At 40.3% G+C, this 27,311-nt stretch overlaps 1 protein-coding gene across 1 annotated transcript in view; it reads left to right on the forward strand.

The window, feature by feature from the left end:
• Positions 1-4,877: 4,877 nt before the first annotated feature.
• The window catches only part of LOC122787969, a 1,400,032-nt gene continuing 1,377,598 nt past the window's right edge, over positions 4,878-27,311 (forward strand). Inside the window, exon 1 of the mRNA XM_044054898.1 lies at positions 4,878-5,006. Within this exon, the coding sequence (XP_043910833.1) occupies positions 4,878-5,006 (129 nt within the window). The remainder of the gene's footprint in view (positions 5,007-27,311) is intronic.

The following is a 27,311-nucleotide window of genomic DNA, read 5'->3' on the forward strand; positions in this document are numbered from 1 at the left end:
TAATGAATAATGTAACAGATAAAAGAACTGGAAGTGGGATCTTTAGAAAAGGGTAGGAGCAAATTACATAGAATAAAAATGGAAATTGTGGGGAATAGTACATGCAAAATAATGGTTTGGAGAGGGAGTGAGATGTAAAGGAAGGGAGGAATTTATCAATTTATGTAATGTTGGACTGATGATAATTGTATGAAAGAATATATGTGATGTATAATGTTTGCAACTGTGAACATGTTAACATGGGTTATTTTCTTTTATATAAATCCATTTTTGCTTTTCTTTGTGTCTTAAGTGATAATTCAATAAAGGTGTTAAAAAAGAAATGTTGAAGTAAGAAGTCAGCGAACATAGGCAGACAAGGGTGTCTTGTTTACTGGGAACAACTGTTGTCCGACACTGCCCAAATGTGGTTTACTTAATTTAAAGAACATTTTGAAGATGCGTTTGGTCTAGGAATGTTGTATGCTAAGCTGATCAATGAATGGGATAAACTGAATTTATTAAAATTTAAGCAGTAGGATAACTAATTATTTGATCAATGGATTTTGGACAATAGCCAGGATAAAGCACAGAATCAAGGGATTCTTATCTGTCAGTATAAAAATTTTAGTAAATAGTAAGTTAGACATTATGGGTAAATTCTGCCTGTCATAGGAAAGAGATCTCAGAATTTCTATAATCCAACAACATTGGATCCTTTTATTAATGCCTACATACATTACTAAATCACATACATGCATATTTTTGGTTGGCAGTATCCATTCAAATTTTTTGAAACTTATTTTTTACATAAAAATTTATTCTGATATCAACCCTTCTATTGTAGTATGTCACAACCAGTCACAAGGTATGCAACTGTTTCCAATTTGGTTTTACAAAACCTACATTTGTCTGTTTCTCCCACATGTTCAATGGACTTTGTAAACCAGTGTGTACGTAGCCCACTATCTTGGGCTGCCAATATTAACCTTTCATCTCTTGGTTTGAATTTGCCTCGCCTTAACCATTCCTGCATTCATTCCTGATCAACATGAGGTTCTTCTAGAAGTTTTCTATATTTGCAACTATATTTATGCATTTTTCACATTTCTTGCCTTCTCATCTGGTCCTTCACCTTATATTCTTTCTTTTTTGGCACATTCAGTTGCTGCTAGATTTTTATCTACTTCTGGTTTGATTTCCATTCCTGCTTGAGGCCGATATGCTTCTGCTAGATTAAACAAAGAAGTCATCTTAGATTTATTCTCCTCATGTTTCAAAACTTTCACTATGTTTGGGTCTTGTAAGGCCAGCAGATATGTGTGGAGTCCCACGATTGCAGATCTATACATGTAATCAGTTTCAAGCAGACCCATCCCTTCTTCGGAATGTATAATTTTGGTATGCACTGATTTTATAAATCATTTGGTGAGCGTGAAGCATCCTTCTTGTTTCCTTATCTAATCTATCCAACACGTTTTGGGGCCAGTCAGTCACTCTAAAACTGTAAGGTAGGACAGGAAGAGTAAATTGGTTTATAGCTTGGGTTTTGTTCCCAGATGTCAACACTGTTTTCAGGATTAATTTAAGTCTTCTAAACTATTCCTTACTACGTTTTATTCACATTTGATCATGTTTTATTGTTGATCCTTCATCAATTTCCAAATATTTGTATACTCCCTCTTGCTCAAGTTCTTTTATATCACATTCTTGTCCCAAGCTGATGTTTTACTGGTGCTGCAGTTTTCCTGCTTTAAAGGTTGCTTTTGCACATTTATCATGACCAAATGACATTCTTATATCATCTGAAAACATTTTGACAACTTGCAGTTCTGCTTTCAGTTCCTCATCTGATGAGCTATACAGTTTTAAATCATTGACAAAGAGAAGATGAGAAGTCTTTACACTTTGTTGTTTTCTAGGAACCAAATTGTAGCTATTGCCTAAGCTATTAAGTAGACATCTTAATGGGTTAAGGACAAGGCAGAATAGCAGTGGTGACAGAGTCACCCTGGAATATCTCCCTTTATCATGGCTTAATTGCAAAGTGGTCTGCCACTGTTTCATGGTCATTGTAATTTAATTCCATCCTATGTAATATTGTTGATTTATATTCATTTTATTGATTATAATTAAGTTGCTTTACGTCCATATTATTGATGGAGGGAGTTGTCTTAGGGGTTTGTATTTTGAATATTTCAAATTGTTGTGTATGTATACATTTCATTTTCTGCAACACTCCAGTTGTTTATTGCAGTTTTTCAGAAAGTTACAATTAATGATTGAGCTTTTTTGGTTGCTAGCCCTCACATGAGTATAGTTAGTCATTTGAACCTGAGACTGCTGATCTGTAGTGTATATAGTACCTTGTTAATTCTTGTGAAGAACAAATGATGAATAAGTTGCAAGTTCTGTTTGGGCTCATAGTAATTCATGAGCTTCTCTCTCTATTTGTTGCTTTCTCTTTCTGCTGCTCAGAAAGGTGCAAGTGTTGCCAGCTCCATTGACAATGCAGAAGGGAAGGCACACGGGATGAAACTGAACAGACATAACCGTTATTGTGGCAGCAAATGGGAGAATCAAAAGACACTGTGTATTGAGATAGGAAGGAAAACAGTGAAACAGATTAACAGCTTAAAGTATCTGGAATGTTTAGGGAGAAGGAAATTCTGAATGAGCAGGTCACAGCTAGAGTCAGAGGGGCTGCAGCCAGCTAGTACAGAGCGTCAGGGGTAATGTGTGAGAGAAAAATGCCAAGGAAACTTGAAAAGTAAGATGTACAAAACAGTGGTGTGACCAGTACTTCTGTACAGTACAAAAACCTAGGCAGTGCAGAAAGAGCAATTGAGGAAGGCAGAGGTAATGAAGATGAAGTACCTGAAATAGGTGATAGGATGCACACTGTGGGACAGAAGAAAAAATGATGATAGCAAAGCAGAAGCCAAAGTAGGTCCAAGTGCAGAGAAGGTCAAAGTGAATAGATTATAGTCATCTGGGTACACATGCAGGAAAGGGGAAGCTGATTTGGTGAAGAAGATTTCGAAGAGACAGAAAGAAGGCAAAGATATTTTACAGCAGAAAGACCTCTTCAAACTAAAGAGCTAGTTGGAATTTACCACAGAATAGTCTAGTAACTAGGGATAGAAGTAGTGAAACCACTACTAACTTGTTGTGGAAAGATAGCGTAGTGCCAAAGGACTAACAAAATGTGGATTTGACTTCATTTCACAGAGATGGAAACCATGGTCTGTAGGCTACAGACTACACAGATGTCAGTAATAAGGGAAAAATGATGCAGCTGATTTGAAAAGGACAGACCTCATTATTATCTGCAGGATAATAAGGTGCAGGATCCAAGGTAACACAGTTCTTTTTTTTTATTTTATTTTTTTATTTATTTAACGTTTGTTGACCGGGAAAGTCCGACTAGGTCCCACAGATCTTGTTTTCAGTGGAGGCCTGGGGAGAAATGTTCCAGAAGCATGTCTTTAGAATGTGGGAGGAAACCGGAGTACCCGGAGAAAACCCACGCGAACGCAGGGAGAACATGCAAACTCAACACAGAAGGCACCCCAGCCAAGAATCGAACTGGAGAACCTCTTGCTGTGAGGCGACAGCATTAACCGTTGCACCACTGCGCCGCCTATTCTTATGAGAGTTATGTCAAAAAAATATTTGAATTGTGGTCATAGTAATACATTAAAGAAGGGATAAACATATAAACTGTTTAGTTTTTGTGGGAGTTGCACAGAGTACTACATGAAAGATAACTGTAGAAATTAGCCAGACTAAGTGCAGGTCATAAGGTGGTGACCTTAGTAAAATGTCTGCAAATAAAGTTATAAGTGGAATCTGTAGTGGGGAGGGAAGAGATGGACAGTGGCCAGGGTATAGTGCTGTAATCAGTCTCTTTTAATGCACTTGCTGAGATGTGTGTGTGTGTGTGTGTGTGTGTAAATGTATGTATGTGTATATATATATATATATATATATGTATGTGTGTATATATATATATATATATATATATATATATATATATATACTATATATGTATCACGCAGTCTGTGGTGGTGCTGCGGTAGCGTTGTTGCCTCACACTAAGACGCTGTCCGGTTCAATTCTCAGCTAGAGCGTCTTCTGCGTGGAGACATGCGTGAATGGGTGTACCTTCATTGAAGGTTGTGCATCAGAGCTGGTAACTCAGCAAGTAAAAATCAACTACCAATCATTAGCAGACCGGAGTTCCGCTATGGCGACCCCTAACTGGGAAAAGCCAAAAGACACAAAATACTGTATATGTATTGAAAAGACCTGTGCAGTAGATATTACAGATGATCTGGAAAGAGAGGCATATCTCTTTCTGCAGATGACACAATAACATATAACAGAGGTGTCACCCAGCATGACCTGGAGAGAATAAAGTAGTACTTGTCAAGGATGGTGGGATGACCTTGCACAAATGCATGACTATGTAATACAAAACTTTAACAGAAATGCAGGAAATTCACATAAAATATAGATCCTTATGATGCCCAAAATTACATATTAAAACATAATGAAACTTTCCTTTCAAACAACTTGTCACTCTCACTACAGAATTATGCCCAACTCTACATAACCAGATTGCTGGTAAACACACAGACTATGACCATGTCATGCTCCCAAACAACATAATTTTAATGAAGAGAAGAAGAAAGTAGAATATTAGATCACTTAGAACTACAGCATATTCACTCAAAGAGGAAATAGAATGACTGAACTGACCAGATGGTCTTTATTTGCTAACAAATTCTATGCTTTTATACAAAAAGTTGTGTATTATTTGTGTAGCATTCTAAAATGAATTATTATTATGAATAATATTATTATTTATTATTATTGGGTAATCTGCAGAATAAATGGAGAACACCTCAGCTAAACATCAGCATTGGCAAGTGAAGCTTCCTAGTAGCTACTGGATGTTTAATATGCCATGGTTGGACTCCAGCCTGTCTGAAACTCTGTTACCAGAAAAAGCATGGCAAAAGGTAAGTCACTGTTAATGTAGTGCTTGCTCCATCTGATATAATGGTAGATATGTTTTTGCTGGGATTATTTTGTATGTATGCAATTTATGTATGCATTTATTTAATAAAGGATTAAAGCTACTAGTTGTTAATAAGCTGCTTCCTGTAATCCAGAGTTTAATTCCCTCAGACTTCATTTGCGTACTGTGAGGTTCTGAGCAAGTCACTTAACAAGACAGTACTCCCTGGCTGAGTTTCAAAAAGTTTTAGGTGGATCAGTGTTCTACCCTAGTAAACAAGAAGCAAACAAAATAAAAATAACCAGGAATGTGCATTGATTCACTGAATATGCTTCAGTCATTACACAAGGTGATATTTGCAGTGAATGGAGAAATTTGGCCAGGGCACTAGGAAGTACGTGCTCTTGTAGCAGAGGAGCTATAACACTCCTTACATTTTGTTAAATTCTTAAATTGGCAGCTAGCAGATGTAAATAGCATGGAGTTGCAAACTGCAGACTGAAGTACCCTTGGAGAAAATCCAAGTGGATCTTAAACCTTCCAAAAAATAGGTGCATTCAATTGTAAGCTTCTGAAGTAATGATAAGCATGGTTAAAGGATGGTGCAACATGTTGTTGCCTCCTTTAAAATGTACTGACAAAGCAGTTGCAGCAGTAACAAATGAGCTGAGAAATTTTGGTTGGAAATAGACATAAAATGGGTGGTGGGTTGTAGTTGAAGTTTTATAGATGCGTATGTACTGTCATGGAAAACCAAGTGCTAATAAATGAGCTCATTCGTACCTTTTCCAGGTGAGTGTATTCATAGGTTCAGAGGTAAGTCCGAGGCTAGCTGCCCTTGAAGGCTATTTTAAACCAAGCTAATTTCTTTTCAAAACAGAGAATCAGACCCTGTATCTTGTGTCAGAAAGGTAAACACCTTAATCATTATGTCATCCCTCAGTCTCCCCTAAAGAAAATACATGTGTTGCCATAAATCATTTTTTGTTTCAGGTATTTGGGCAAATAAGACCACCTGCTAAGAGTGTTCTTCATAATAGAGTCTCCCTTTGAAGATAATGGTTTCACATTACTGGACATTAGAGCCTAAATATATACTTCTGTATAAACAATGTATGACAGTTGTCACACAGGTAATGTTTAGAGATTTGGGATTAAATATACAGTCATTGAATGTACAGTAATGTGTAGATGAGTTGTTGGTGTATGACTGTTGTCACACGCAGGTGATTTTTTTAAAGATTTGAGATTAAATATTCAGTCATTAAATGCACAGAGATATGAGTTTATATTAACTAAAATTACAGAAATGTCACAGAGTTTAGAACAGCAAGTGCTAATGTAAACAAATTTGCTACATTATGGTATCCTCATCGCCATATTTTTGATAGCTTCTCTTTATTTTAAATACAAATGGGATATGATGGGAGGATTTGGACCACGCAATGGAGTCTTTTCAACATGGGTTCAGCTCCTTTTACATAGGAAAAAAGGTGATTTTTTTATTTGATTGACATTGACACTGTTAACAATGTAGTTTTTGCAAGCTCATTCTGCTAAGAAACTTCATGCCATTCATTACATCACATAGGCATGTCTTGTTTTGAAGCATGTAGTTAACCAACCGTGACAAAAACAATGGTGTAATTTGATGCGACTGCCCTAAAACAGCTTTCATTGTGCTCTATGAAGTACATTGGCCCTCTGAAGGAACACCTGTTACAGTATCTTGTGATAATGTTGCATATACACATTCTTTCTAGAAAAAGAGTCTGGCAAAACAGTTAAAGCTCATATGCATGTTCTTGTAATCTGCTTTTCAATACTGCCACACTTTGGTCATGTTCCTTTGTTTGCGTACCTTTTCCTCTCTTGTGAACCATACAGTGGCATAGCCACAGTTGACCTGGGGGTGGGGGGTGTTCAAGCTCTCTTAACTCTTCCATCCTAGGTAATTACAAAGTCTCATATTTTTTTTCTTTTAAATACCTTTCGTAGCTGGATAAATTCCACCTTGATTAGTATTTCATTCAGCTCATTTTACTTCCCAAATTTGAATGCAGGAGTATGACAGTTTGCTTCTCAGTGAGTGAGATCATCCATAAGCATCCAACCAAAATCAGAAGAAACAACCCTCAAAAACAACCAGTAAAACAAAGCACAGGGTTGCAGGGAGTCACTGAAGCACAGACACGGCTCGACAGAAAGGTTTTAATGTCACTTCCACAAACAAATTAATGCCAACACTGTACATATATTTTCATCATTCTAAAGACTTCTTCGGACAGAAATAATCATCCATAAGCAACAAAGTTTTTTTTTTCTTTTTGCTCTATCCTCTTATTATTTTCTTCACCTTTTAAAGTTTCTGTTTTCTGTGTCAGATGGTTGCTATATTGCATCCAATCACAAGCTTTTTTCCCCCTTTCTTCATTCTAAATTGATTGATTGCTGGGGAAATGCACTTTGTTGTCATTGAAGTCCATGCCATGGCAGGTCTTAATTTGCCTATATTTACCTCACAGTTTATGCCTTGTCTTATATAGACTGCTGTTCTACACACACACATCCTGTCCCTTCTATCTTGCCAGAACAATTATTTTTCTGGGACTTCATTCCCCTGTCCCTTATAATTTTCTCAGATTTCATTTACATCCGTTCCCTGTTTCTATCTGTGCAGTACTTCCCTTTGTAGTTCCCACATTTTTCTAACCAGATTTTGTTTTGTTTTTTTCATAAACCAAGACCTTATTTTGTTTGTGCATCTCCCATGTCCTTTGCTTTTTTTATCTTGTGTGTCCTTCGTCTACTGTTTGTTTTCTGTCTTATGTCTTTTTTCCCATTTAGGCTGTTGTCATTTCCATTCTTGTTTGTGTCTTGGATTAATTTTTGTTCCCCCCTCCCAATGACCACTCCATCCATCTTTCCTCAACTCTCCCCCATTAAACTCAGTTGATACATAGTTCACATCCAAATTTTAGTAAAGCTGTCCTATCTGGAGCAATATGGGAGTCTAAATTGGCACCTTACATCATGCTTCTCTTAGTCATTCACTAATCATAGTCTGTTCTTCATGGTCCATTTCCCAAGCCAGAATTTGCAGTGGCTGATCCTCTCATTCCTGACCATAATGGTAGTGGATGTGGTGGTGCTGCGGTAGCGTTGTTGCCTCACAGTAAGACGCTGTCCGGTTCGATTCTCAGCTAGAGCATCTTCTGCATGGAGACATGTGTGAATGGGCGTACCTTCGTTGAAGGTTGTGCGTCAGGGCTGGTAACTCTGCATGTAAAAATCAACTACCAATCATTAGCAGACCGGAGTTCTGCTGTGGCGACCCCTAACCGGGAAAAGCCGAAAGAAGCAACAACATTGATAGCATCTTCAAAAAAGCTACCTTGCACCCAAACTCCTAATCAACTTTGGGTTTTCCCTGTGCTTTCACAATTAAGTTAGTGATGCTCAAGTGTAGTAATACATGTGAACACCTCCAGACTTCTGTGAGAAACGTTTTGACTTCAAAGTTTGTCTTTCTGGGTTCAGGTCTAGTGCAGTTCTCTGTGATATCTTATCATCTTGCTCACCTTTAATCATCTTATGTTTTTGGTGATGAAGCCTCTGATCACTAGAATCCCCCCCTCAACTTCTACTGTTACTTTTTTAAAATAAGAAACATTTTTATAAATTATCATGCATGACGTAAGCAATCTTACTTTTACATAAATGAAAAATAAACAAACCTACACAATCTCAGTTGCAAACATTATATATTACAAACCATTTGGGCTTGGTGGCTGTGGTTTTTGTCTTTTATCAGTTTATTCCTTGCCACTTGCTGCTTGTTTTTGATTATATTACAAACCATGCCGACACAACTGTAGCTGCAAACATTATATATCACTTATAATATAATCCAGTCATTGTCAGTCAACCATAGCTCATTCAATTCCTGCTTTCTTTTAAACCTTGTTCCTCCTCTGCATGTATTGATCCCACACTTTCTATTTTTCCTTTGTAATTTGCTCCTGCCCTTTTCTAAAGATCCCAGTTCCAGTTGTTTTATCTCTGTTACTATCTTCGCTACTTTTAGTAAAGTTGATGTAGACTTTGATTACCATTTTCTAGTAATTGCTTTTTTGGCAGCCATCATAATTAGACTTAACAAGGCCTTGCTTTGTATAGGCAATTCTGCTTCTGTATCATAGCTCAAAAAATAATTTCCTTAGTTACACCAATTTGCTCACCCAGTACCTCCAACCGAGCAGTTTGCAGGAAATCTTTAAAGTCTGCCAACTCATTACACTCCCAGGAAATATGTTCCCAGTTGCTTCTCTCTTCCTCATCACACCTCCAACATTTGCTGTCTATCTGAGGAAAAATTCTTGGAATCTGTTTGGGGTGTAAAAATACCTATGTAAACACTTCCAAGCAAAGATCTTAAATCTTCTAGACTTTGTTGCATATTTGGGAGACATGCATCTATCCTCCCATTGTTTCTTTGTGAATTGCTTACCCAACCTCACTTCCCAATCCTTACTAACTGTCTCTGATTCTTGTAATTATTATGTAATATTTTATATGCTCTACTAATTATTCCTTTCTTAACAGCAACTTTTGATGTTCTTCGTGTTTCACTGTTGCAGTCATCACACTTGGATTATGCTGCCAGGGGTAGCCCTCAGTCAGCCCGAATACCAGAGGCTTAGTATTTCTGCATCGGTTGCTGTTGCTTCAGGACTGACGTCAGGTCATCAGTGGTATAAAAACAGGCAGCCGACGCCATTACATCAGTCTTTCTTGCCAAAGAGCCTGAAGCAGAAGCAGTTTGCACGAGTGGCGGTCGGCCGCTACCTGAGTTTTTGTGTCAGAAATTGAAGTCTTCTAAAGCTAAGTACCCCATTGGGGATCCTTTTCTCTTGCTCTAACTGATGTCAGACAAAGTAATCAATTGTGTCGCCTGTGGAAAGCAAATACCACACAGAGATTTCCATTCTTACTGTGTCACCTGTTTAGGTCCATACCACGACGTATTTTGCTGCCGGTTTTGTGCTTTGTTCAACACGTGACCTATTCATCATCAGGCCCTTATTGTAGTTAAATACTTTCGTTCTCGATCTCCGTATTCCGAAATGGCTTTGGTAAGCCATCCAACTACCGATCTTCCGAAAAAACGTAAGGATAAAGAGAGAGACAGACCGCACAGGTCCAAAACTACCGACGATGCTTCCATTAAGCTAGTCACCAGTTCCCTGGTACTCAGTGAGGCACTTTCACAGCCCCTAATGCCCACTTCGATGAATTCCCAGGCCACTACCAAGACTGGTTCGGAGTCTGGTATGCCGCGAGACTCTTCTTCTTTGACTATGGAACCTGCAGGTGTCTGTACCTTGGATGGGTCCGGAGCCGCTGTGCAGGCACCAGCTTCTGAGGAATTTCTTTGCACTACCGATAATTGACACAAACCAACGACTTCTTTCACATCTTCAATTCTTTCTGAAACTACTGAGTTTCTAAGGCCAAGAGTACGAGGTACGCCTAAAAAACCGACAACCCTAACTCAAGTGCCTGCTTCCTTGCCACAATCACAGTTGCTTAAAATGACGGAAGACCTTATCATGCTGATTAGGGGAAGCCAGCTCAAAGAAAAAGAGACTTGTCTCCAGCAGCTTTATCTGACCAAGTGTCCAATGACTCTGAGGTTTCTGATTATGAAGGCGTGCCCTTATCTGCCTATGAGGATTCAGATGCAGAGGAATCCATTCCTTCTGCCTCCCCTCCAGAGGATTTTTCTTTTGGTGATACCCTACATACTTTGAGAGAGCATTTCCATTGAGAATGCCAGGATTATCCTCTGCCCAAAAAGAGACTCAGGGAATTTTTAGATTTACCACAGCACAGACCATTAGCTATCCCTCCTGTTCTGGATGTTGTGTATGATGTCTTAATGGAATCCAGTCTAATTCCTGATACTTTACCCCCTGCTCCCAGGAAAATTGACAGGTACTACAGAGTCCCTGACTCACACAAATTTCTCCATAAAAATCCTACTGCTGACCCAGAGGTCATCTTCCAAGGACCTAAAGGAATAAAAGCAACTACAGCTAAGAATCCCACCCCCTCAGACAGTGATTCCCGAGCTTTAGACAGATGGGGTAAAAAAGTATACACGTCTGCAACTCTTGCCATCAGAGCATTCAATTGTCAGTTCCACATGCTGAAATACCAGCAACATACTATGGAACTTATTAAGCAAAAATTATCTACCTTCCCTGACTGTGCAGAAAATAAAGAATTACAGGAGCTTATGCATTCTGCAAGCCAGGTCAGCAAGCATACCCTGCAACGTGGGTTTGATGCCCTACAAGCATCTTGCAGGGCAGCAGTCACAGGTTCTGTATTTAGAAGGCATGTCTGGCTTAAGGAGCAGACCTTGCCAGACCATGTCAAATCAAAATTGTTGGATGCACCACTGAATAAGGACAATCTGTTTGGCACCAAAGCAGAAGAGGTTTTAAAAAAGATGGAAGAAAAAGCTAAGCCTATGCAGACAGTCAAAGATTTTTTGCAAGTGCAGCCTCCAAGATTCAGTAGGCATTGCCCCTCAAAACATTGGTCCTTTTCAGCACCCTCAAGGCCACCTCAAACTAGACCTAGGGGAAACAGACCCCCCCCAGATTACAGTCTCAGGGTATGCAGAGATCTAAGCAATGGAGTACCTCCATTTCTAAATCGGGGAGTGTTAAGCCACCCCCTTATAGAAAAAATTCACAATGACTTCTCAACTCCTCCCCTCACCTCTACCCAATTGCTCATGCCCCTAGGAGGAAAACATGCCCACCATGCAAAAAACTGGACCTCCATCACCAATGATCAATGGGTTCTCAATGCAGTATCCCAGGGGTACAAATGTTAATTCCACATGCTGCCAACCCCAAAAGGGTTCCCAGACCTTCCTCCAAACCAGTGGGCAGAGGCACAAAACCAAATTCAGTCCCTGCTGTCCATAAGGGCAATTCAGCCTGTTCCTGCAGAACAGATAGGCCAAGGTTTTTATTCCAGACTTTTCCTGGTACCCAGAAAAGTGGGCACCTGGTGCCCAATCTTAGATCAATCCATTCTAAACACCTTCCTGGTAGTACCAAAATTCAAAATGCTCACTCTGCAGCAGCTTCTCCCTATGCTGTCCAAAGATGCTTGGTTAGCCACCCTAGACCTAAAGGAGGCCTATCTGCAAATCCCAGCCAGGGATTCCTGCAGGAAATATCTACGTTTCAGGGCAGGATCTATGTATTATCAATTCTCTGCACTTCTCTGTGGCTTATCCACTGCTCCCAGAGTTTTTACAAAATGCCTGGCTGCAGCCATTGCTTATTGCAGACAGAGAAATATTCAAATTTACCCTCTACTTGGATGATTGCCTGATTCAGGCAGACAGTTAGGAAAAGCTGTTGCAGCACCTGACATTTGTAAAGGACCTTTTAACCTTCCTGGGGTTCACTATCAATGAAAAGAAATCGAAACTAGTCCACAGTCAAAAAATTTAATTCCTGGGAGCAAGCTTGGACACAGCATCCCAGATGGCATTTCTTACTCCAGAAAAACAAGCCTATCTGACAGGCTTCTTCTTCTTCTTCTTCTTTCGGCTGCTCCCATTAGGGGTTGCCACAGCAGATCAACTGTTTCCATTTCTTCCTGTCCTCTGCATCTTGCTCTGTCACACCAACCACCTGCATGTCCTCTCTCACCACATCCATAAACCTTATCTTAGGCCTTCCTCTTTTCCTGTTACCTGGCAGCTTCATCCTTAACATCTTTTTCCCAATATACTCTGCATCCCTCCTCAGCACATGTCCAAACCAACGTAATCTTGCCTCTCTGGCTTTGTCTCCAAACCTTCCGACCTGGGCTGACCCTCTAATATACTTATTCCTAATCCTGTCCATCCTCATCACACCCAGTGCAAATCTTAACATCTTCAACTCTGCCACGTCAAGCTCTACTTCTCTCATATGGCCACCAGAACCCAGCTATCTGCAAGGAAAATCCTGCAAGCTCTAGGGTTCATGGCCTCCTGCATTCTACTAATTCCATATGCCAGACTGCATATGAGGAAACTTCAGTGGTACTTAAAAAGTCTTTGGTGCCAACATTCTCAGGACCTGGAAACTATTATATCTATAATACCTTGTTTAAGGACAGAGTTCCTTTGGTGGGCAGCAGCATGCAAACACAACAAGGGGCTTCCCTTTACACAACCCCACGCCGGCCAGATCCTAACCACAGGTGCATCAGACTATGCCTGGGGTGCACATCTGGACAGCAGGTGCATTCAGGGCCACTGGAACCCAAATCAAATTCATCTGCACATCAACCAAAAAGAGATGCTAGCTGTTCAGCACGCTTTGACAGCTTTCAGATCCCTACTCTCTCCGGGGCCTCTACTAATCAAAACCGACAACACAGTAATGTGGTATATCAACAAGCAGGGGGGAACCCACTCTTACCCACTCTGCAGATTAGCCATGACCCTGTGGAACATGGGCTCAGCCATGCATATTCACCTACAAGCTCATTTCCTGCCAGGCAACCAAAACTCTGTGGCAGACAACTTAAGCAGAAATCTCCTAGACCCACACGAGTGGCAATTAAACCACAACACCTTCAGCCTTGTGACCCAGAAATGGGGTACCCCGAAGTTGGACCTATTTGCCTCCCCCTACAACCACCAGCTCAGCAAATTCTGCACCAGGGAACCTCACAGCAAGCTTGGAAAGTGGATGCCTTATCCTTCCAGTGGGCAAACCTCTCAATCTATGCATTTCCCCCTCTACCTCTTCTTACAAGAGTATTACTCAAGATAAGGGAGGAAAGACGAAAGGCAATCCTGATTGCCCCAGAATGGCCACACCAACACTGGCAGCCACTACTGTACAGTCTGTTACCGCTACCTCCATGGAACTTCCCTCAGATCCCAATTCTCCTGACTCAGCAAGAGGGACAGTTTTTGCATCTGTAATTGCAGACCCTGAACCTTGCAGCCTGGCTCTTTCCTTCACTTTTCCTCCTGTGGCCAGCCTAAGCAAGCAGGTACTGGATGTCATACATGAAGCCAGATGACCCAGTACAAGAAAATCCTATGCTGACAAGTGGAAAAGGTGTTGTTCCTGGATCCACACTAAAGGAGCGGATCCAGCACAGCCCTCCTTACCTCTCATCCTGGATTACTTTGCAGACCTACTCCACAGGAGCCTATCCTTCTCCTCCATTAAGATCCATGCCTCTGCCATCTATGCTCATTACACCACTGAGCCACCTCTCTTCTCACACCCTCTCATCAAGCAGTTCCTGAGAGGGGCTAACAACTTAAGGTCACCAAGAAGAGCCCCTACTCCTGCTTGGGACCTTAACTTTGTGTTGGAAAAGCTCACGCTACCCCCCCTTTAAGCCTGCAGCGTCACCAGAGTTAAAATTCCTCTCTTAGAAAACAGCCTTACTTCTGGCCATCACTTCAGCTAGAAGAGTGTCTGAGCAACAAGCACTTATGGCTGTGGAACCCTTCATTGTTTTTCACGCTGACAGGGTCTCTGTCAGAACTAATCCAACTTTCATGCCTAAAGTGGTGTCCGGTGTGGCTGTCAACCAATCTATCCATTTGCCCACATTTTTCTCTAATCCTCAAAATAAGGGGGAAAGAATCATGCACTCTTTAGATGTGGACAGGCAGCTCAGATTCTTGATAGGACTAAGCCCTCTAGGAAATCTGACCAGTTACTAGTTAGCTTTGCACCAGGGGCAGAGGGCAAGGCCATATCAAAACAAACCATCTCCAAATGGATAGCACACTGTATCCATTTCTGTTACAAATGCCATGGGAAACCACCCCCCTTAGGGGGTCAGAACGCATTCCGCTAGGGCGACTTCAACCTCTACAGCCTTTCTCAGAAGAGTCCCTACCAGGGACATTCTGGAAGCTGCAACTTGGAGTTCTGTTCATACCTTCACCAAGCATTACCACCTGCCTATCTTTTCCAAATCCAAGGCGGGCTTTGCAACCACAGTCCTGCAGGGCATACTAGCCAGCCCCAACTCTTCTTGACTGCCTCCACCCATTCTTCAGATTTTGGAATCAACCCAAGTGTGATGACTGCAACAGTGAAACACGAAGAACATAGTACAGTTGTGTACACTTACCATAAATGTAGATGTTCGAGTGTATTCACTGTTGCATTCCTGGTTTCCTACCCTCCAGCCCCCTTGTCTTTCTCTCTCTCTTTCCTCCTCACTCCTTACAGGGCTATTGATATTTACTTTTTATTGGTGGTGTTTTTCCACCATAACTTGGCTCCCTGTTTGGGGGCTCCTGACATTTGGGTCAAGAAAAACTGATGTAATGGTGTCGGCTGCCTGTTTTTATACCACTGACGACCTGACGTCAGTCCTGAAGTGACAGCAATGAATGCAAAAATACTAAGCCTCTGGTATTTGGACCAACTGAGGGCTACCCCTGGCAGGATAACCCAAATGTGATGACTGCAACAGTGAATATACTCTAACATCTACATTTATGGTAAGTGTACACAACTGTACTTTCTATATTCTACAAAAAACTCTACCAGTGCTGTTATTTTGTTTAGAACCCCCCTATTTTTGTCTCTTTGCCTATACTCTGATATCAATCCTTGATAGGGAAGGCAATCTCTAACCTGCAGTCCCAATACGTTCTTGGCATCTTTTCATTTTAATACCGTTCCCTCTCCAATTATTTGCTCCCAGTACCTTGGTTCCTTTGCCTGTTTTCTCCAGTAAATTCCAGGCCCCTCTTGCCTATTGTCTGTATTCCTAATTGCAGTCATTTCTATTAGCAGAATCTCCTTTCTCCATTCCCATGTTGGCTTAGTGCTTATAATACTTTCTACTGCTTTATGAATATAATATTCTGTATGATTATTGTTATTCTCCTTAAAGGTCTGCATCCAAAATCCCAGTCTCTCCTTGTTTCTTGAGCTTCCCGTCTGTTTCATTATCTCTTTCCACTCTGAATTGTAGTTTTCTGCTTGTGCTGTGTATAGTAGCCTTACCTGTGTAGCTCTGAAATACTCCTGCAAATTGGGCAATCCCAATCCACCCTGTTCTTTTGGAAGAATAAGCTTATCCCGCTTGACTCTTGCCATCTTCACCTCCCAGATAACAATTCTTCAGCTCTTTATTAATTGCTATCCACATCTTCTCCTCTGGTTGGTAAAAATATGTCTGACCTGTGTATAAGACTAAAGGGACTAAAAACATTTTAACTGCTTGTACCTTGCTATCGATATCCATATAACAGAGCTTCCATTTTCTGTTTTTGTAGGTATAAAATAATGTTATCTGCAAACAGATCCAGCTTTTCTTGACTACCATACAAATTAAATTATATCCTTGAATTTCTGAATCCCTTATTTTCTTGGCCAGTGTTTCTAAATTATACTGCAAATAAACAGAAGAGAGGACACCCCTGCCTGGTTCTTCTGCTCAAGCAGATATTATCAGAGAGGACTCCACCCACATTAATTTTCACCTCTGATCCCACATATATTCTCCTAATGAACATTTTTTATCATCTCCTCCTATCTTAACTGTTAACAATTGAGCATCCTCTACATCTAACCTTGGCATATTTAATTTTTCCATAAAAATTTCTATTTGTAACTTTTCTTGATTTCCATATTTCTGTACTTTATATAGACTTTCATAGAATTTCCAAAATATTTCTAATACTTTTACATGATCCCTTGTTCATATGACATAGGAAGTTGCTAGGCTATTGGCCCTGAGACCCTTATATATCTAGCCAAGAGTTTAGCCCATGTTTAGACAAGTCAACACCCAAAGCCCCTGTCCAGCAGGGACACAGGTGGAATCCCATGGGTATATTTTCTGTTTCCCGTCCAGTTATCCGGGTTGCGCTGGAAAAGGGATAATGAGGTACTCTGCTTGACATGGAAAGGGAGTCTATTCCACAGATAGAGGAGTCTCTGGGACACAAATTTGTCCCACCAACAAGCCCCATTGATGTCACAGACCAGGTTGAGGTCACGTGTGTGGGTTACTTGAGTGGAGCTTGACTTGCAGATATGCAGCAGTCCAATCAAGCAGGGTCTGAAATTACTTTGTATGCCAGACAGAGGTCACCTCTGAGGAGTCTGTATGAAAGTGAGTAGAGGGACAGGGCTTTTAGCCTATCTGTGTAGGGTAGATGTTTGAGGCCCTGGATTGTTCTGGTGAGGAACTTCTGTGGTCTCTCCAGCTTCTGCATGTGCTTTGTACATGCCAGAGGGGGCATTGTACTCAATAATTGGCGTTATAAGGGAAGAATGCAGGGATGTTATGACCACCTTGTCCTTTGATGAGATACTCTTACTTATGAGGTGGGCCATGTAGAAAGCGTTCCATACAACGAAAGCAACATGGTGGTCAAAAGTCAGGTTGCTATCAACCTGGGTGCCCAAATCCCTCACAACTGATTGCGTGCTTAGGACATTGTTATTATTGTGCTAATATATGGGGATGTCACTCTCCCAAAGGGGATGATGATGCACTTTTTGGCATTCAGCTTAAGGCCATGTTTCTGGCATCAGTCATTTGTTTGGGTGAGACCCTCTTGGAGGACATCCGCATCACTTGGGGAATTGATGACCACACCCAGCTTGCAGTCATCTTTAAACTTGGTCAATCATAGTTCACTGGTTTTGGCCTGCAACTCAGAGAAGTATATCCTGAATAACAGATGCCCCAAGACCAATCCCTGGGGTACGCCGCTCGTTACTGGTCTATTGCTTGAGGTGGCTTCCCCTATTTTGATTAAGTGGGTTCCATCAGTAAGCCAGTTTGCTACCCATCTGATAACATATGGATTGATGCCTAGTTGAGAAAGTTTATCTGTTATGCCTGAGTGGAGAATAGTGTTGAAGGCTTTGGCCATGTCAAGGTAGGTGGTGTGCACTGTCTTCCCCTTGTCCATGGCTTTGGTGACTGTCTCAAAGATGTTGACCAGATTTAACAGACATGACCTCCCCTTGACAAAGCCAAACTGTGTAGGGTTGAGTGTTTGGAGGTTCGCAATGTCCCTGTTAATGAGGTCCATAATAATCAGTTCCATGGCCTTGCAGATTAGGCTAGTTAGGCTGATGGGTCTATAATTTCCCGGATCGGTGGACGCTCCACGTTTGTGTAAAGGGATGATAGTGGCTGTCCTCCACTCATGTGGGACAAATCCAGTACTCTCAGGCTTTGGTTGAATAGGGTACGTAATGGTGCTGCAAGTTCATGCCTGAGTTCATGTAGGATGCAGCCTGGGTTGTTTTCAGGTCCCATGGAGACTGTACTTTTTGCCTTTGAGAAGGCAGTGATGACCTGTTCCCTAGAGACAAGGGGAGGGGGGCAGGTACTGGGTATTTCCTGATTTACTGATGGGGGGACAGAGGGGTGAAGTTTTCACTGAATCTGTCAGCCAGTAGGTTGGCTATATCTACACCATTTGTGTATGTGGTGTCCTTGACCACCAGTTCTGAACAGATCTGGGTGCTTCCTTTGAGATTGCAGACATATGTGAAGAAGGCGTTATGATTCTTTCTAGTAGATGTGGCCAATCTGGACTCAAAGTTGGCTTTAGAGGATTTCACTAGTGCTTTTATTTGCTTGTTCAGGCTAAGGAAAAATTGCTTCCAATTGGGCACCTGCTCCTTCTTGGTCCTGGACAGCAATTTTTTCCTTTTACTATATAGTTTATTTATTGCAAATGTCCACCAGACAGATTTACTCTTCCTTGCGGAGGATGATTTTGTCCTGTCAGGTATTCTTGATTCCGTGCATCTGTATAAGTGCTCATATAGTACTTTGGTGTAGATTTGGAAATTGGTGCCAGTTCCAACAGAGGGGGAGAGGGCTGTGAAGCTGTTTATACCATACCTCAGGAGGTTGTAATCAGCTTTGGAGAAGTTTCTTTATATGACCCTAGCTAGATTGGGGTCAGGGGAGATGCTGACTTTGAAAGTGACCGCTTTATGATCAAATCTTACCAGGAAGGATGATACTGTAGGGGTGCCGCAGTGGGTACTCATGTTGGTTAATACCAAGTCCAAGATATTATCACCTCTTGTTGGGGTATCAACTAGCTGTTCCAAGGCATTTGCATTGATAAAATCGAGGAATCACTGGGCATCTGCATTCTGGCATGAGTAGTTTTTCCAGTCTATGGTTGGGTAGTTAAAGTTGCCCAGGATCAGGGTAAAGGGTTGAATTTTGATAGATTTGAAGAGGTCCAGATAGGTGGAATGGGCCTCTTGAGTCAAATTTGGGGACCTGTAGCCAGCTATGGTTTGAATAGGGGTCTTGGCAATGGTTAACTGCACCTGGAGTGTCTCCTTTGCATCATATTGTTTGACCAGCCTGGAGGTGTGTGTATCTTTAATATATATTGAAATTCCACCTCCTTTGGCTTTGCTGCCCACAGTTTGAGGTCTGAATGTATGATAGGATGGATATCCAGATAAGACTGGGGTGGTTTTTGCAGCTTTGAACCAAGTTTCTCTGACTGCACAAATGTCAGCATCTTCCAGGGTTAAGAATGCTTACAATGAGTGCAGTTTCATGTTTAGACTCCTAGCATTTGGCAGCATGACCTTTAATTTGTGTTTTGTTGAAATTTTTATGTTGGTTTTATCAACCTCATGACTTTTCCTAAAAAAGGCACTATGGGAGAGGGCAAGAGCCTTTGCCAGAAGCATGAAGCCCAAGTGAGATGGATGTGGGCCATCTCTGGCAAAGCATCGTGGTCTTTCAATCATATCTTCCCAGGCTGTCGGGTACTGGATCCCCCTGAAATGACACCAGAAACTAAGTGAATTGTTAAAGTCAATCATTTTCTGTTTGTATTGAGGCATCATTCTGGGTGACAATAAAATGCTGCTTAAAGCTAGGGACATACCTGCCTGGGACACATATTCAGCGAGCTCAATCATGTCTGTCTTCATATAGTCCAGGGAGGTACATCTCAAGTCGTTCACCCCAACATGGACTATGACGGAGTCATAACAGTACCTGTTGTTGAGAGACTTGAATGCATGTGTGATATGGCAGATTCCGGCACCTGACAGACAACTAACCGTGACCTTTTCCTTATCCAGCCTGGTGAGAGGCACATCTGTGTGTCTCATAATGGAGTCTCCTATGACTAATATGTTGAGGTTATGGTTAAGCCTTTGTGGTTGCAAGACAGTGGTGTGTGGACTATGCATGGTATGTGGTGTGGAAGGTTGTGGAGTTTGCGTGTGCTTTTGCCTCTGAGGTCTCCTTGTTTGGGTATGTTTTTGTTGAGAACCTCCACATATGTGCATGTGTGTTGTATAGTTGTGGGTGATGTTTAAGGTGTAGTGATTGTGTTAATAACCTTCTCAGTGCCAGATGTACTGACTTGTGAGGGAGAGAGCATAGACACTAGGTTCTTAATGTAATTGTATCTCTCACAAATTGTGTTCCTAGGTGTTAATAGTAGATGGCTACCCATGTACATGAGGCAGCTGTTACACTATCTCCAGATGCCCATATCAACCAGACAGGCAGGAGAAACCGTAGGAAATTGTCCATCCATATTTGTCAGAATCTGAGGGAGAGAGGCCAGGGAGAGCTAAGGGGTAGGCCTAAACAAGTGCTTAAACCAAAACTAAGAGGCTTAGAATAATACTTACAATTTAAACAGGCTAAAAACAAGCCTTAATAAATGCAGCAGAAAAGATGCAGTGGAACACTTTAGAGAACATGTAGCTGAAAAGTTAAGAAACTAATGAAGCTGACCTTCCTAAATGATCTTTCTGTATTAAGTAGAATGAGCTAATGAGACTGGACTGTCCCAGATCAAATTTACAGGAGGGGTGGGCAACTGCAAAGCCACCAATTTTAAGAACAAGACAACAAGTACAAATAAGCAAGAATACAGGATATGTATTGTTATATATCACATATCAGAGTTGTGGTGAGTGTCCCTCCTGTGTTCAGCTCAGTGTGAAATAGCAGAAACCCTCACAAAGGTAGGTTTTAAATACAAACCTGAAACAACTTTAAAAAGCTCAAAAGAAACAATGAGGTGTTTACTCCAAGCTCTAGACCAGCCAACCTTTACCAGCCAATGGCCAATCAACACTAAACTCTTAACTAAAGTGAAGAAAGTCTTCTGCAAATCCAAGATGGCCTAGCAAATGTGCTCAGAACAACATTTTCCATGTTATAGGCTGCCTAAGCTTGGTGACAGCCCTTTCTATTTTTTGTTTCCTGAGTCATTGTGCTACAGTAGAAAGTCAGTTATCTGCTAATTGGGACCTAGGATAGTTTGGATAATCAAACTTACATTGAAGTGGATAAAAAACTTCTAAAATCTTTTTTGTTTCTGCACACAGGGAATATACATTTCAGCCATTCAACAATTCCAGTGGACAATAAAGAATATTTTTCACACACAAGTGGGCTGCAAGCTCAGACAACACCCACAAGCGAATATGTACAACGTTTACATATTTAGACTTTATGATTTTACCTACCTGAAAACTTTGGAAAGCTGGGTTCGGATACTTGATGTTTCTGAGAATCGATGTTCGGATAATCGACTCTCTACTGTAAAAGATTTTGTGCTCTAGAGTTATTATAAAAAAAAAAACAGTTGCTTGTCAGCAGTTTTTCTAAAGTCGTGCATATTATCGAAGTAATCCCTTATTTTCTGTTTAGCATTCTGCAGTTGCTCCTCTTCTTTTCTGTGAGATTCCCTCTATTTTGCAATACTTTAACATTTGTCAGTCCCAATAAGTAATTATTATAACTTCTTAACCTTATCTCCCTTTCTTTTATTTCCACCTTATTTTTAATCTCCAATTTAATTTTATCTCTCTCTCTAGCTATATGTAAAGAAAACAATTCTATCTTCTATAATAGCTCCATTGTTGTCTTTTTTATTCTCTTCTATTACTGTTGGAGCCCCATATGCAATTAATATAAGTACCCCTCTTCTCTCTTCATTTCCCCAGGTATTCCGCTGAATATCCATCATAAAAACCTTTCTTTATCAAATTCACATTTTCAGATCTTTCCAGTTGTGTCTCCTGTTGCATAGCTATTTGCACTGTGCATTTTTTAATATAGTTCATTACTCTTTCTTTTTTTTGTATTTATCTGTGAGACCATTAACATTTAAATACATTATAGACAGCATCATATTCTTTAGATATTATTATCCCTACCTTTTATGTATAATAACAGCTTTTTTGTTAAATGTTTACTTTAAGTTTTTGTGTTACATGCATGTACTTTTTGGCAGGTTAAACTTTTATACAGTTGTTTCTTCTCATCTTCATTTCAGCCTATGTAACATCTTGCAGAACTTTTTGTTTTACTGAAAACCCTAAAACAAAAATACACCCCAATACCCTCTAAAATATTATTAACTTAATAATAATAATACACAAATTTACATATTCAGATATTGAAGTTTTACCCTCCTAATAGGAAGAAATGTTACAAACTGACAGTCACACACAGTGACTCGAGCTAACCCAAAGTAAAGGCTACCCATGCTAAGACGCATTCTATAGCCTGTGGTTCTATTAAGTGCTGTCTGGTTTTCTCTTGTCTTTAGAGCTGTCTCAGCTGGGAAAATTAATGCTTTCAGAAAACATTTTCTCCAAGCAATTTCTCTTTATCAGATTGTCTGCTAAGAGACATGAGAATCAGACACAAAACTGTTTACTAGAAAAAAAACGTATAGTATTCAATATTCTTTTTCATTTACTTGCTTTCTCTTAAAACATGTTACTAGATTAAGCTAATGGACTTAACTCTGTCAATCCTTTGTGCAAGATTAAGAAAAAACACACTAATTTTTCTTTTTATCACCCTCTTTTAACCAGATCTTTTTTTTCACATTAGAGTGCCTACATTTCTTAAAACTGTACAAGGAGAAAGAAACAAAAAGAAAAAAAACAGGAGCACCTATTTACATTAGTATTCCCATTATGTTTAAAAATAACTGACAAAACTTTACTTTATAACATGCAAGGAAAATCATGCACTATTTAAATAGTACTATTAAAAATGTTTTACTTACAGTTAACTTTCTTCCTCCTCTCGAGTATTTTTCTGAACATTATGAAATAGGGTGCATGTTTAGAGTCCCCTACAAGTTTAACAAAGTCCAAAAATGTCCAATATTTCCAGATTTACTTGTTCTGTCATGTTTCACAAATATAATTATTGCTTTGCAATCCCACCTTTGTCAATTTCCAAGTTACTAATTTTATTCTCTAAACGTTAATGACATGAAGTAGGGCATATGCTTTATAATCCCCTACAAGTTTAACAAAGTCCAAGAAAAGTCCAGTATTTCCAGATTTCATTGTTATATTCCTGTATATCTCCTTCTCCCAAACCCTGTCTCTGGTTCATTTCCAAAGTACTCTCGATTCTTGTAGTCAACTCTTGTGTTATTTTCCCATTTCTCAAGCATTTTCTGTTGAAACACTGGAGAAGGTTTCACTGGCACAGTCTCTCTGTGATCTTTATTACCTGAAGAACAAGAATTAGAATCTCCTTCTGTTTCACAGCTCACTTTGTGTTGGACAAACTTTTGTATTTATGTTTTAGCATGTACTTCATCAAAAAATTATTTTGTTCCTCCAAGGAAAAAATATTTTTAAGATAGCTGGGTATAGCAGTTTGAATCTCATGCCTGATTCTCAACAATCCCTGAAGAATGGGATACATTTATTCTTCTTCTGCCTGGTGTACAATGAGTAGTCATTCTCCACAAACACTCTGCTATCTCCCACATTTAGTATTTTGTCCTTCTGTCATTATTTTGTCAGAATCAACTCCTGCTAATAAGATTGCATCATTACTATTAAAGGTTTAGGTTGTTTTCTCAGCCAGGTTTGGTCCAGTTAGTTTTGTGCTTTCATAAAAGACCATCTGTTCATTCCAGTTTCTCGGGTACAGCAGAAAATCTCAGGTTTCCCCTACACCTATGTCCTCTAACTCTATTATTTTTTGAAATACCACTTCTTGTGCAGTCTCATATTCAGCCAGCATTTTCTTCCTTTTGACCTCTGAGGTTTGCATTTTTATCACCTTATCTGAATTTCTGTTTTCCAGCCTTTTATTGTTTGAGTTGATATACTCCATCTGTGTTTCATTTATTGTAGTCAGGTCTGCACGCAGTTAGTTGCCTTATACTTTCCTCTAGGTTATTGGAAGTCATGTCTGGAGTTTGCACTGCTTTTTCCTGAATTCCTACAGACTTTACGCAGTCAATGTTTTTTTTTGTTGCCTTTTATAACCGGTTTTCATTCAGGTCCCCTGTATTTCCTTTTTCCTGGCATCCAAGCAGGGTATTTACTAGCCAGGTAGTGAAATTTACCCAGAAATCTAGGTCCACTAGCTTTCTCTGCTAAGTTTCTGTTTTTACACTGGGAGAGCTAGAATTAAGCTGTTCCTCAGTGTGCAGCCATCTTGCAAGTCTCACTGCTACTTTTTCTTTAGTGTCCTTTTGTTGCTTGATACCAGGTTGCTTGATTCATGTTTTACATGGGTTTTATATATAAAGCTCAAGAGACCTCTTGCTTGTTTTGATATGCTCACTGAATATAGGAGTAATGGACTTGCTCTTGAACTGTATTAATTTGTTTGTCCTCTGAGAATGCATCCTCCCAGAGAAACAGCAAGTCATATTTTTAATTTGTTTTAACAAGCAGCCTTGCAACGACTTGTGGATGTAGAACAGTTCCCTTAATGCTGTCAACAGCCATCTGACTAGGTGACCATACATCATTGCCATGGACAAAAAAAAAACATTTACCAAAACAGCCCCAGAGCATTTGAGTAATTTATCCTAAGACATTAGAACTGCTCCATCACTCAAATTTAGAAAACTACTAAAAAATCATATAAAAAAATCCTAATCCTGTTGATGCCATTGCATTGACAATCGTGGCTGAACCTTTATATTCATCATTGCTAAAAACTACACCTCATTTGATAGCTCATACAACCACTACATTGAACTCATCTTGGCCTACTTCCTGTATTACATATCATCTCTGCACTGACATACTTTTCTAAAACTAACATTCCTTCTGACAACCATGGTGTCACACTTTCACTCACCTACACATTACCTATAGTATAATCTAAGTAACCACAATCCAGCCCACAACACCTTCCTTAGCACAGCACAGTGTTTTAGATTCAGTAAGCAGCTCTACATGGTGTGTAGAGCTGCACACCACTGCGCAAACAAGGTAAATACCATGGCATGCTAATTACAGCATAAGCAGCTGAATTGTATGCTAATCAACCAATCCAATGTGAAGGAGCTATTCAACAATCTATAAAGCAATCGTGTAGACTCAGTGCTGGTTTTCTCTGTGAACTCCAAAGTCTATTAGAATACAGCCATGGAAAGGAGTCTAGACAGAAACAATGTTAGGGGCTGCTGTTACTTTAATTCATTTGTATGTGCAATAAGCTGAAGTCTGTGCTACTGCTACTGCTACTAGACCCAGGCCAAAAAGCAGAAGAGTTTTCAGACCCTGTTTAACTTATCATAACCTACATGATGTGGAAATTCTAAAGCACTACAGGGTGGCTAGAGACACACTACAGAAACTCTGCAACCTCTGTGGTCCTCAACTCAGACCAATGGCATCCATCCCAGTGGAGACAAAGATATGTTTATCACTTGGAATCTTAGCTACAGTAACCTTTCAGAGACCAACAGGGGACATCCTGGGAGTGTCAAATGCATCATCATCCAGAATCCTCCATCATTTCCTGAATACTGTGCTCCAGCATGCCAAAGACCACATATATTTTCCCTGTACTCCTGAGGATAGGGCCAAAATATGCAGGAGTTCTACCCAGTAGCACACTACCCTGAAATACTGGGTGCCATAGATTGCACACATATAGAAAGTAAGGTACCACTCAGGGAACAGAGTAGGCTCTGCATAAACAGAAAGAGCTTCCACTCTATTAACTGCCATGTTTTATGTAATGCCAAAGGAATCATCTTATATGTATGTGCTGGCAACCCTGGCAGTTACCATTACTTACATATCTGGCACACCTCATAAACTGCATCATATGGTCGCTAGAGGGGATATCCCACAGGGTCATTTACTGGGGATGCAGGTTATGCGCTGTAACCGTGGCTGATGACACCCTTTCAGAAATGCGCACACACCTGCTGAAGAATGCCATAATGAGTCACATGCTCAAACCAGAAATATCATACAGCATGCCGAAGTCACAGTTCCGGTGCCTAGATACATCTGGGGAGCCCTGCAGTACAATCCATAGACATGTACTGAAATATTCACAGTATGTGCCATGCTACACAAAATCATCCTCAGAAAACGGCTTCAGCAAGAACAGCAAGAGGAAGGAGCACACATCCTACCACCAATGCCAAGGTCACCACAGCCACACGCAGATGAGGAGTCAGAGGGGGGACCATCAGCTGCTGTGGGTGTAGGCAGACGTATGTGTGCTTGGTATGCCCTTGCATTGGCTAAGAGACAACACATAGCACACTCATTCACACGTAAAGGCCTAAAACCTTCCTCCCATGCACATACATATACTAACACTGATGTCAGGCAACTCTCACAACCTTTACCTCCCTATGTATTGGCTGTGTACTGCTTGCATCAGATTCAGACTAAAAACAAAGGTCACAGCTAGAAAGAACTGTTTAATTGAAACAGTGAGCATTTTCATTCATAGACATTCAATAAACTTTTTCAGACATATTTAATCAAACACACCCGCTTATTAAATACCCCTCGGTAGTCACATGACCAAATTAACGTCATGTGAAATACATCAACCCATATTCAAAATTAAGCACTCAAATCAAAAACACAACACAGCACCCTCTTACATTATTTACAATTTAAAACCCAAATACCAAAACATTACTACTAAAGAGGCATAGCTTTAAATTTTAAAACTACTTCTTTTATCTGGACAGGCTCTTTAGTTTTAATAAACAGGCTATAGAGCATTGGTCATTCAGGCCTGGGTGGCAATAAGTATTTAATGCAATTTGCCACCATAATTCTTGTCTTTTCAGTTTTAAACCTAATGGGCCACCCCTCATTCCCATTTTTACCTGTTCAATTACTCTAAATTTAAAATTGTGGCCCGGATTTGTCTGGACATGCTTTGCTAGTGCACTTGTCTCCTTCCCCTTAGTTATACAATAGACATGCTTGTAGATCTGTGCTCTCAA

This window comes from Protopterus annectens, chromosome 13.part0 (assembly GCF_019279795.1).
Source record: "Protopterus annectens isolate FY-2018-M chromosome 13.part0, PAN1.0, whole genome shotgun sequence".
NCBI lineage: Eukaryota > Metazoa > Chordata > Ceratodontiformes > Protopteridae > Protopterus > Protopterus annectens.